We start from the raw sequence: 13078 nt of genomic DNA on the forward strand, positions 1-13078 counted from the left end.
TTAATATCGATGCTTATATTGATGCTTATATCAAAGTTAATACTGGCACTAAATCAAATTTATTAATGCTTCTTCTCATATTTCCCCCAAAAAAGAATTGAAAAGATCAATAAAAGCCCATGTTTGTTGTAGTGATAAACCTATGTCACATACTCATTAAGAACTATAACGTTTATAATGTATAAATAGACATAGCTTTGTAAACTTATTTTTGTGATAAAGTGTTAGAATTGTGTTGAACACATGTTCTTGAAATTCCAATAGATTTGAGCTTCTTCTCTTTCCATGCTTATGACATTTATAGTTGAGGTTCTTATAGTATTGAGGTTATTTACATACTTTAATACCTTTTAATTCTACAAATCACTTTTACATGTTGCATGAGCACGTGCTTAGTGTGGAATCTTTTCATTTTTGTAATGGGAGCCAGTAATGTCACATCAAATTCAACCACATTCTTGAATGCGTGGTTAGATGTGGGTAGGTATGTAAGTTGTCTTTGAGGGTGGAAAAGCATGTTGATGTGCTTTTTTGGTTTGTCAAAATGTCAAAGGATTCAATGAGATTGTTGGACATAAGTGTTGACAGTTACTTCTAGGCTCTCTCTCTCTCTCTCTCTCTCTCTCTCTTTCTCTCAGGTTCCCTTTATTGGGTTTTGCTATGTGCTCTAGTCTTGAAATGCTCTCTTGCTATCTTTGTCTATACCACACACTCTTTGTTTGTCTCCATCGAAACAAAAACGTCTCTTTTTGTCTCCCTTCTACTTGGCATGTTGAAGTACAAGTAGCAGTTGGCTGAGATATCAAGGCAAGCGAGTGTGAGGGAAGTGTAGGAGAGAGTCTGAGAAAGGAAGGTGAGGGTTTTGGTGAGGGTGGATGGGGGGGTGGGTGGTAGGGGGGGCATGGCCTTGGTGTGTGGAACGAGGGGCTGAGATGGAAGAGGGGAGGGGCGAATGGGGGGGGGACACGTGGGAAGCACGAAAAACGACAAAGGGAAGTCTAATCGAATCTCAATAAGCTAGGTGGCATAGCCAATCCTACGTGGTGGAGATCAACTCAACCCTTCTTCTTCTTCTTCTTGAGCTCTTCATCATTTTGAGCCTTGACTAACTTTACAAATTTTGAGCTCTACACACTCCTCCATCTTCACTCTCTTCAGTCATGGCTTCCCTCTCCACCCCCTTCTCCCTCCCTTCCTCCTCCTCCCAGGTTCGTCCCTTTGCTCTGTTTTTTAGGTCCTGTTTTGGTTTCACAGTTTTCCTGTTTTGCTCTGCTCTTTCCTCCTCTGTTTTGGTCTCACAGTTTGCCTGGACCTGTCTCCTCCTTGATCTTTGATGGGTTTTTGTTTGTGCTGATATATATGCTCTTGTGCCTTTTCTTGACAAGTTTACATGCTTCAGTATGCTTGAAACGCCATCCAGCTTGTTGGGCTTGCATGCTCTCCCCTTGTTTGCTATACAGGCGGAAGCCTCTCCCCTTTCGTGCTTTTGGGTCTTCACAGGGCCTCTCTTCGCCACTCGTTGATGCCATCTTTCTTTTGTTTGCAGTTCTCTACGGGAATAAATGGGTCCAAGAGTGCCTCTTTCTTGAGCATGAGGTCATTCCAGACGAGCCGCCACTTGACGGGGAACCTTCGGACGCTACGGATCTCGTGTGAGGTAAGGAACGCTTTAGACCTGGCACGTTTTGCTAAGTGTTCCCGCAAAAGCCGCTTTCTTCTGTTGACCAGACTCAATCACGGGCATGCCAGCACGATGAGAATTTATGACACGGTATTAAGGTCTTTGGAATGTCTCGTGTATTACGATTTATTTGTTCATGTCGTGAAACTCCCTTGATTCATATAGTCGCCAGATCATTGAGTGACTTTTTTATTATGGTCATCGGCCAGATTTGGGATCAAGTTTTCCTTGAGGCCACCTTCCCATGTATCCAAGCCATGAGAAGTGGGGTTGGCATAGCTTTAACAATCCTTTTTTTTTCCCGCGTTGCCTTAAATGGGTACATCATCTGCTTCACCTAGATCTGTAAGAAGCTCGGACCACAGATTCATTCGTGGTTGCCTCGTGTACTTAGTACTGTTGATGTGGAAGCTGAGCGGGCTTCATTCTTAAATATTTGCTAGATCATGGACTCGGGTTGTTTTGGACATAGTCTGCTTATACTTAATCCTAGTTTCGTGGGGGTTTGTCTCTGTACACATCATTATTGTTTAGATCACCCCCGCCACCAGTTTTTGAACGCATTTAGGACTGCAGCGGTGGGAAGTTTCTTCTCACCTTATGGTTTTAGTGGTCAGTCTTTAGATTGCTTTGTGGTGTGATAGTTGCTGCACAATTTTCAGCCAGTGTTGGCAAATGTTACCAGCATGTAAATTTCCTAGATCTTATTCACTTTTTTTCATTGCATTGTTTTTTCACAAGCCATGCTGTTTTGTTGTTTCTCCAGGCAGGTTCTGCTCCTCCAGCTAAACCTGAGACATTGCAAAAAGTAATTGAAATAGTGACCAGACAATTGGCAGCCCCTTCAGGCAGTGTTCATCCTCACTCAAAGTTCCAAGAGCTTGGGGCTGACTCCCTTGATCAGGTACTGGTGAACTGTGAAGCTTGTTCATGGCTAATATTGTGCTTGGAATTGAGTTTTGATGAGCAAATACAGAGTACGAGATAATATGTGCTCACAAGTTTGCTCTATAACCTGAGTGCTTTTTGGCAGGTTGAAATAGTTATGGCCTTGGAAGAGGAGTTCAAGATTAGCGTTGATGAAGATGGAGCAGAATCCATTGTGACAGTGCAGGATGCTGCAAATCTCATTGAGAAAGTTTCTACCAAAGTTTAGAAATAGATATTGCATATTTCAATAGAAGGGCTTATAGGTTTAGTCATAGAGATTCATATAATTCAGCGAGGAAAATTTCCACCAAAGTCTGTGTTGTTGCAAGTGCGAATGTGGCGTATTGCCTTTTGTGGGCCTAAAGGCTTTCAGTCCTGGCCTGTACTTTTTTGAGATGGGATTTGTTTTATTAGTTGTTTCCACATTTTTTAGTGTCAGGTGCTGTTAGTTGAAGCTGCTCTGTAGCTACTGAAGTCCCTTTGTAGGCCCCATCATATTGGCAATTTGTTTCCTTTGCTGGTGTGGGCTGTAGCACCTGCCAGATTTTCCCCGACTTGCTGCTGCTCAGCTGCAGTCAATACTCAACTCTTGAGGCCCATGCTTATGGGTGTTTAGATGTCAATTTGTATTCTGGTATACAGCTGCATCTAACCAGTTTTTGCTAAGGGAGCTTGTCACACTATGATTCATATGCCAGTTGGCATCAGATGGAATTGCATGGTGTTTTAATACCTATGCAGCCTAAAAGCATGTTATTGGTGGGCTCCTTTTGTCGTTTTGGTCTCTCTTTGTTTAACGCAAATGGCCCCTTTGTACTGAGGAAAGCTTAGATAACTCATCAGAAGGATCATGAAAGACTGACCTAAAGTGGAATTTTTTTTGGAGCTAGTACTTCAAGATGAAGCTGTTAGATGCTTGTCTACAATTAGTATACGATGTCTTGGAGAGTTGTGAGTCTGCAGAAATGAAGGAATTAAAAACAGCATTAGTTGATGCCGAAAGCTGAGCTTTTTACAGTTTCTTGGAATGGTGTTGACACAGCTGGTTGCAAACAAGCAAAATTTATGTTGACTAGTATGATACTTTTCTTCTGGTTTCAAAGTGGGTTTTATGTTGAACCTCTCTCGAGAAAACTCAACTAATTTCTAACTACAGCATTGTTTATCATAATGGGGTTAGATCATGATAGAAGTGAGACCCTTAAAATGGCACAATCGAAGTAATTGCCAGCAATTCGGAGGGGTATTCAATACATCTTCATCTTTACTAAGGTTGTGGTGGACAGTTTTTCCAGAAAGCACATTTATGCTTCCAATACACACTCTCCAGGCTGTATTCAAATACTTTAAAGCGAATTTGCAATTTTTCCTGTCTAGGGCATGCTTTTTGAACTCGTTTATTTGTTTAAGCATCCTATTGTAGTACATGGAGGGCATGAGATATGGTCTGTAAGCTTGCTTAAACACTACACGTTTAGAGAACCTGTATACAGAAATATGTCCTGCTTGATGCAAGTGCTCATGCTTGGATAAAAAAGACAGCTTTACTGCCAGCCTTACAAGGGGTCAATAACCACACAGAATTTCGTTGATGTTTAACCAGCATGCCCATTTAATGTTACTGAAAAGAGAAGCTATTGTTCTGGATGCTACCCAGATGTGGGTTTGATATTTAGTGAGAGCCTTTGAATATGGGTTGGCTGTGCTATCTCACTAGTAGTTGATAGTCAATATTTGATCTTATGCAAAGCTCCTGCTTGTGGAAAGTTTCTGGAATCTTTATATAGTCCCCACAGGCTTCTAGTCATCATTTACTCTCTCTGGTTTCATGCTAGCACTGGTCATCTAGCTTGCTGAAATGGTGGGTGTGATGAAATGCTTCTATTACGACAGGGTTGGACATTATGCATGTAATTTCAATTAAAACAACGCAAACAACAAAGCAACAATAAAGAGGACTAGCTGGAAGAATTGTCAATGTCAAGTGAAGCTCATGTGGCAACGAGTGGTTTTCCAACCATATACTACACCATTGAAGTTGAGTGTGTAGAGACAACGAGACCATTATGCAGTCCACATGGTCGCCCTTGCTTTGGACTAGATAATCCACCCCTCTCCATATGGCATGCATACCTCATGTTCACATAGTGTCTCTTGCCCTCAATTCCATTTAGGTTCCATATCCTTGTGATTTTTGCATTCGGGGGCTTACAATGGGACAATGAACAATTTATACAACATTGTCGTCTTTGAAACTATTGAATAGCCATCTTTTCTTTACTTGCCTCAATCTATGTGCCTCTTCGCAGCCCAAGGAGCTTATGTTTACCTTCATGTGAGTGGCTAGATGTGTTTTGACGTGTTTTCTTGTCACCTTGCTCAGCTACATTGCTGAATGATAATCCGAGCTTTCCACAATCGCTTGGTTATTTGGAAGGTGGAGAAAGAACTTGTTAACAATTGTTCACCTGTCTTGCTTTATGTGCTCAGTTGAGTTGATTGCTACGCCTCAGGTTTGCCAACCTCTCATGGGGAACAAAATCTACGTTATGTTACGATTGATGTGACTTGGACTCCTTCAAGATTATATTGTAACCCTCTCTACTCGTAGACTATCAAACCTTTCGCAAGCTAAAATGAGTCATTATCAATTGCAAGCCTTCACTATTTTCTTGCACTACCATGAAAGATAAGCTTAATTAAGCATATGTTACCCACAAACCAAAAGTTGCACTTGTTTCATCCATTAGCCTCATGCACATTGTAAAAGGATTGCAATGCTCCATTACTATGCACATTTGGTTCATTGTGAAGAATTTTAGGTGGTGACATCTCTTCATATATATGGGGTGCTAATGCCTTCCGACTTTAAAAGTAGTCCTCAAGAACTCTATTACCGGTCTGGTAATCCCTAATCTTGAGTTTAGTGACACACGGAGCTCTTGCAATGCTTTCTCCATCTTGGGTAGAGTGGAGTCTCTAATGTGCTTCATTGAGTCCTTGATTATGGATCCATTTGAGTGATTTCTTAGTGACATAAGGGAAGACTTGAAAGAAAAAATGAGTGCCTTGCGTCCCCAAGAATTACATGCAAAATGTTTCACTATGGAATCCAACTTCTCTACTTGTGTTAACTTCACAACCATAAGTGTGTGTAAGCCAGTAAATAGACAGAGATCGAAGAGAGATGTAGCACCAACAAAAGCATATTTTCGTCCAACTGAAAATGGATGCAATAGACGAGGCTTAAGTCCCACTAAATCGTGGTCGTAAGTCCTTACCGAAAGCTGTACTACCATTAGGTTGGCTCTTCTAGATTCCTTAGCCCACGTGCTCCTTTCAAGTTACGTAGACTTTGTCCAATGATCCCTCCACCCTATTGCTCAGGTAGTTAGCCTAGGTGGGCAGCCCTCCAAGCTCTTTCTCTGCAACTTTTGGTCCCCTCCTTTACCTCTTGAATGTAGGCCCAAGGTCGGGTTCTCTTGTTGCTCTGATGTGCTAAGGATTGCTACTTTAGGTGATGATTTTAGAGGCCCTAAGGGGCCCCCTTTTATAGGGTTCTAGACCCCCTTGAACTGGCCGACCCAGTAGGGGCAAACTAGCCGAGCAGTAGCCCTCTATTGGTCGGCCTACTTCTAGTCTATAAATCCCCCTGGGGGGGCACACAAACTAAGGGTTAGCTGGCCAAGCTTGGCCATGTGGCAGGCTACCATTGGCTTAGGCATGTCCAACCCAAACCGGCCTTTCCTCAGGCCCAAACTCTGCTACGACTGAGGTGACTTCTTTCCTTGATGATTTCACCTTCTGTTAGGCTCTTGACTGCTGTCCCCGAAATTGCTTCAAATAATCCGTATAACTATCAATGCAGCTCGTACCCATTGCTGAAGTCATTCGTCATCTTATCTTTGCTGTTGCACCCTGTTTGCCCATGCAGATCTGGTCCTACTAGTTGCTCGTAGCCACATGGCTATTTCATACCATTACAGCCCTCCATGTAGGCCCCAAACCTCTAGATATTTACTCTATTGTGCTGCCCACATGGCTGCCTATTTGCTGTCCATGTGGCAACCCCCTTTTCTTGCTCTTCCATGTGTGAGTGTTGCCCACCTGGCAACCACCACTATGTTGCCCATGTGGCGATCTCTGAAACCCTAGGTACACCTCCTCGATGCACTCCTTATTAGGAGACTCGCAAGTGGGGAGGTGACTTATACATTTCGAACAACCCCTCTCACCGACCCATATTGGCCTGATCCTAATTCATAGATGAAGATGCTTCAACAGCTCTCATGTCATAGCCCTTTGGAACTACTTGGTGGTGTCGTAGTCTCTGGCTTTTCATCCAATGGCTCCTATTTTGCTAGGTCTGGTTCTGCATAGGCACACCAGTCTGGTACATAGGTCCATCTTTGATAGAACCTAATGGCACCACCTTCTTTATTCATGAACTTGCCTTCGCACCCAAGCACTCCAGGTACCAGTATACTCCACTTGTCCTCCTCATGATGGATGAACAGCCTGAAATCCTCATGATTTGAGGAGCTCACTTTGACCTAGCTCAAACAAAGAAACAATGAAATCACTAAGGTAAAGGAAGCGCACAAGGCTGGCAAGTAGGTGGTTTATCGAGATGGACATGCATTGATTACAAACTTCAAATCTAAACCTAAAGACTCTCAGTCTTAAACTAATGTTATAAAGGCCACTTTATGATAGTGTTACAATGTAGCTATGCCCTATAACAACTTGGGAGGAGCTGGCCTTGTGCACTCCGTTGATTCTCTGGCTTTTGAGATGTAGTAAGTCACTTTCTGGTGCTGGTAATTTGTCTCATAGACCTATGAGGTCTTCTACAGATGTTAATATATCTTTCTTTCTTCTAAGTCACAGCCTCCATCTGACTCTGCGTCCTGAGATCCTATTGAAGAATCCCTCTCTGTGTTAGCAACACCAGCCGAGCACCCAGATGGCTCCAGGCACTCATCACTGTCCATCACCTACACAAAAGATTATGACTCCTCTTCTGACCATTCCTCAATGTCAGACATCCTGATAGTAACACTAGGGTCCATATACCTAATCTTAGCAGCACTGGGAGATGCCACCAAGAAAAGTTCCTCTTTGACCATTTAGGGATCTTATATCTGTTGGCCACAACAATGAACTGAAAGGGGTAAAGTTAGAGTATCATACACCTGCCCGAACGTGGGCCTCCCACCTAGGTACACTTTAGATACCTGGCTGAACCTAAGCCTCCGTCCTAGATATAATCCTTTAGACGTCAAAGTCGATTCCCCCAAGCAACAAAGAAAGTTCGTCCTTGAGCAAGGTCTTTGCCTCAATCTCCACTTCCTACGAACTTCCTTTAGGGCTCTGATACCATGTTAGAAATGAAATCCCTACAAAGGGTATCCCATAGACAAAGGTTGATAGATTATCCCTAGGAATTACACATGATAGTGTTTCACTATAGAATCAAACTATTTTACTTGTGCAGATCCCAAATCATTCATGTCAAAGGCCTCATGCAACTTGGCCTTCAATGCATCAAGCTCATAAGCGTTCTTGCTAGCCAATAACATATCATCCACATAAAGTGCCAGGAGTATCAGGCTATTATCCTTAGCCCTTTTAGTGTAGAGGCAGTGATCAATCTCAATTCTTTTGAAACCCCGGGCCCGAATGAAAGCATCAAACTTGTGATACCATTCTCTAGGGCTTGCTTAAGGCCATAGAGACTCTTTTTCAGCTTGCAAACCAAATGCTCTTTGCCCTTTTCTTCAAAGCCTTCTGGCTATACCATGTAAATTTCCTCATGCGAATCCCCATGCAAGAAAGCTGTCTTGACAACCATCTGCATAAGCTCCATATCCTCTATTGCCACGAGTCCAAGTACACATCTAAGTGTGGTCATCTTTACAACTAGAGAGAATATCTCATCAAAGTCCACACCCTTCTCTTGCTTGAACCCTTTAGCAACCAAACACGCCTTGTACTTAGGCACATCATCTCCTGTGACCTTCATCTTGTAGACCCATTTACATGGCAATGCATTCTTTCCATGTGGCAAAGAAACCAAGTCCCAAGTCTTATTCTTTATGAGTGAACTCATCTCTGATTTCATAGCATACTCCCACTTGCGCTGATCCTCGTGCATCATAGCCTCTTCGTAGCAAGAAGGCTCCCTGCAATCAGTAAGCATCACATAGTCTACCCCTGGAACAAAGCTCTCAGGTGGTCTAGACACTCTAGATGTTCTTCTCAAGGGCATTTCAGCTTGCTATCCCACCTGCATATCAGCCCATTTGGCTCATCATTGCCACCAATAGATGATCCATCATCTGCCCTTGATTGTGTATTTGTGGGAGTACCTGGTGGCACCATTTCCTGCACATTTGGTGCATGGACAACTTGCTGTCTATCAATATATGTGGGTGGATTCACATCCTGGAAAGTGATTCTCCTCATTTCCACATCCCTCATGGGCGTCTTATGCATCTTCATCTCATTGAAGACCTAAGTTGCATTAATTCGCTCGAATTATTTTTTCAATTCGAAAAAACGCAAAAAATCACGATTTTCTCGATTTAAAACGAATCTAATTATTTTTCCTAATTTATTCGTACAAATAAACCATTATTCGTAGGGATAGATGATGTTATTCGTACGAATAAACGTAGTATAACCTTGCAACCATTGCCATTTTTGGTATTTGTATGAATACATCCACCTATATTCCTTGCCACCTGAGCCACTTGCTTGTCTACCTGCCACCTCCTGCTTGCCTACCTGCCACCTCCTACTTACTTCCATACCTACCAGCTCTCGTCATAGGTACCTTATTGCACCCTTACTTGTGTTATAGTCTTTTGTTAGTAATTAATGTTTCTTTTCTTTTATTTTGTTTAAGACTGGCACTCATCTCTCTCAAGAGAGTTGTGTATTGTAGTCTTTTTAAATTGTTTAATATTTATTTTGTATTGTATTTAAGTGTGTAGATAGGCTGGCACTCATCTCTCTTGCGAGAGTTGTGTGTTGCAGTCTGTTTTTATTCTGTGTTGCAATTTTAATTATAATATAAATAATTATCTTTTACTTGAGGCTGGCACTCATCTCTCTTAAGAGAGTTGTGTGTTGCAGTCTCAGTTTGTATAAAAATATTTATTTGTAGGAACTCTTGGGATGGTACTCATCTCTCTTAAGAGAGTTCTGTGTTGCAGTCCAAGCTTAGTGATGTTTTCATAGATGCTTATTCTGGCACTCATCTCTCCCTTGAGAGTTGTGTGTTACAATTTAAGTTTAGAGATGTTTTCAAGCACTTAGTCTGGCACTCAACTATCCCTTGATAGTTGTGTGTTGCAGTCTAAGTTAGATATCATGTGATGTCTTAGACACTTAGTCTGGCACTCAACTGTCCCTGGATAGTTGTGTGTTGCAGCCTAAGTTAGATATCATGCGATGTGCTCTTAGACACTTAGTCTGGCACTCAACTGTCCCTTGATAGTTGTGTGTTGTTGCATGTGTTGTTGCAATTGAAGCCTAGTGTTAGATGGTGAAGTCCATGATTAGGTTATACCTAAGTCATTTTTTGTGTTTTGATTTTCTATAGTCTGCTACATGATTTGAGCTTGAGTTGAGAGGTTATACCTAGGTAATTTCTTAGACTGCTTGCATTGTTAATTGTTATCGCTTAATGAGTTTCTTATTCACCTGGCACTGAATTCTTTTTTGAATTTTGTGTTGCAGCTTACTGCATATGAGATGGCTCATGCAGGTGAGAAGAGGAAGTGTCAGCAACCTGATCTCACTAAGTTTCAGAGGAAGGTGTTGAAAAACGAGAATGTACAATTCTTAATGAATGTCGATCAGGACATCTTTGAGACAACTGTCCAAAATGGTGAAAGCGGTGTACAAAATTTGGTGAGGACAGTGGTAGAGCATGGAGGGAGGACCTTGCATGATCGATTTCCAGACTACCAGCCCAATCAACATCAGTGTATCAATGCAATTGTATTTGAAACCCAGTCTTATAAAATAGTCCATACTGCAATGTGGACTTCACATACCTCAGTATGCATCTAACTGCATCCAAATGCGGTTTCCTTGGAGCCTACATAAACTAACATATCAACCCAATAGCGTAGCTCAAATCTATCCTGGTAATAGTCATATAAATAAAACTTCCTACTATGCATCTGTACATAGTAGGGTCTTCCAGAAGCTCACCTACATCTGCACTCAACTTCACATTCTGCTCCAAAGGAGCTGAAATAGGCTTACAGCCTATCATCCCATATTTCGACAGCATGTCCAATCCCATACTGCTCTGCAAGAGCCATATCCCACTTGTGGATCTAATCAGCTCAATGCCCAAGAAATAACGCAGCTCTCCCAAATCCTTCATCTCAAACTTCTACTTCAATATCATTTTCACATGAACGATATCTTCATCACTATCACCTGTGATGATCAAATCATCAACATAAATGACAAGCAGCATAATACCTTTCTCTATTTTTCTCAGATAAAGTGAGAAATCTGTCATGGAAATCTGAAAGCCAATAGTGACAAGATACTGTTCTATCTTATCAGACCATGCTCTGGTGCTTGCTTCAAGCCATACAAGGCTTTCTTTGACCTGCAAACAAACTCAGGATGAACAGCATGCACATAACCTGGTGGTTGCTCCATATATTAGACCTCTTCTTGCGAGTCACCATGCAAGAAGGCATTCTTTACATCCATCTGATTTAAAAACCATCCCTTTAATGCAGCCATAGCAATGACTGCTCTTACAGTTGCCATCCTTGCAACCGAATTGAATGTTTCTTCATAATCAATGCCATATATGTGTGCATACCCCTTGACAACTAATCTTGCCTTGTATCTGCTCACAGAACCATCTGCATTGTGCTTCACCTTATAAACCCACTTCCAGCCAAATGCATTCTTGTCTTTAGGAAAAGGCACCAATTCTCATGTAGCATTTGCTTCCAAGGCATCCATTTCTTCATCCATGGCTTTCTCCCATTTTTCTTTTCCCATGGCTTGCTCAAAAGAAGTGGATTCTGGTTCATGTATCACATTGACCATATAGGCATAGTGAATGGCTATAAATCCATCATATTTCAGCCTATCCATAGGATACTTAACTCTGGTAGACCTGACAAAATATGAAGAGGGGAGAGGAGAAGAGTGGAGATGAGGAGAGAGGGCACAGCTAGAGAGCACACCACAAATGACTAACTGTACATGACTAACTGTACACTAGAATTAGTTGAAAAAATAGAATATATACAAACCCTTTTAGGGTTAGGGTTAGGGGATCTAACCCTTTCCTTTATAGCACTCTATAAGGTAAGTGCTATGCACATATGATCACGTGATGGTGCTATGCACACATGATCACATGATGTTGAGCGTGAACTCTCAACACCTTCCCTCAAGATCAACATCATGAAGTAGGCCTTCCCTCAAGATGATGATTCTGGGGAATCGAAGAAGGACTGAGCATTACATTCCATCACACCTCTTTAATGGGAATGTCCTTCCTCTGCATCAAACCAAGAGCTAGTCGGTGTTTCTCGAATAGCTCTTTACCGAGTGGTTTGGTAAAGATGTCTGCAACATTTTCTTTGCTATCACAATGCTGCAGTGTGATGTCACCAAGTAACACTCTTTCTCTGATGAAGTGCTCTCTGACATCAATGTGCTTTGTTCTGGAGTGATATACTGGATTTTTGGCCAATGCTTGAGCCGATTGATTATCACAGTATATTGTTGTTGGCTTTGACTCATCAAAGTAATCTGTTTCTGACAATAGTCTTCTGAGCCATATAGCCTCACATGCACCTGTAGTGAGTGCTCTATATTCTGCTTCAGTTGAAGACAAAGAAACAGTTGGCTGTTTGTTTGACAACCATGATATAGCACCTTGAACAAGGAAAAATGCATATCCCTGTGTCAATCTCCTGGTCTCATGATCTCCAGCATAGTCACTGTCACAGTATCCATGCAACCGTGGATGACTTCCTCTGTATTCTATCCCAAATTGTCTTGTACCTCTGATGTATCTCAAGACTCTTTTGGCTGCATTCCAGTGAGACTGTTTTGGATTTGCCATAAACTGTGCTAGTGAGCTTACTGCATAACAAATATCTGGCCGTGTGATTGTCAGATATATAAGAGATCCAATGAGTTGCCTGTAGTATCTGTCATTGACTGTAGGCTTTTCTGAATCTTTAGTAAGTTTCAAACTCTATTCCATGGGAGTGGCTACAATCTTGCAATCTGCCATATGAAACTTCTTCAGGAGATTGTCAACATATTTGAGCTGACTCATGAATGTGCTATCTGAATCTCTCCAAAACTCAATTTTAAGACAATAGTGCATAAGTCCAAGATCTTTCATGTCGAACTCTGCAGATAAGTCTTGTTTTAGCTTTCTGATGAAGCTATCCTTGCTTC

At 41.8% G+C, this 13078-nt stretch overlaps 1 protein-coding gene across 1 annotated transcript; it reads left to right on the forward strand.

Annotated features, from left to right (window-relative positions):
- Positions 1 to 1046: 1046 nt before the first annotated feature.
- Positions 1047 to 3234, forward strand: LOC147887464 (uncharacterized). The gene is made up of 4 exons (XM_087394597.1): positions 1047 to 1208; positions 1547 to 1657; positions 2448 to 2585; positions 2715 to 3234. Exons 1-4 carry the CDS (start codon positions 1161 to 1163, stop codon positions 2835 to 2837), a joined length of 420 nt encoding a protein of 139 aa, XP_087250723.1. The 5' UTR covers positions 1047 to 1160; the 3' UTR covers positions 2838 to 3234.
- The last annotated feature ends 9844 nt before the right edge of the window (positions 3235 to 13078 follow it).

Source organism: Dipteris shenzhenensis, chromosome 23 (genome assembly GCF_047967505.1).
Source record: "Dipteris shenzhenensis isolate YYH24624 ecotype China chromosome 23, Dip_SZ_1.0, whole genome shotgun sequence".
NCBI classification, from domain to species: domain Eukaryota; kingdom Viridiplantae; phylum Streptophyta; class Polypodiopsida; order Gleicheniales; family Dipteridaceae; genus Dipteris; species Dipteris shenzhenensis.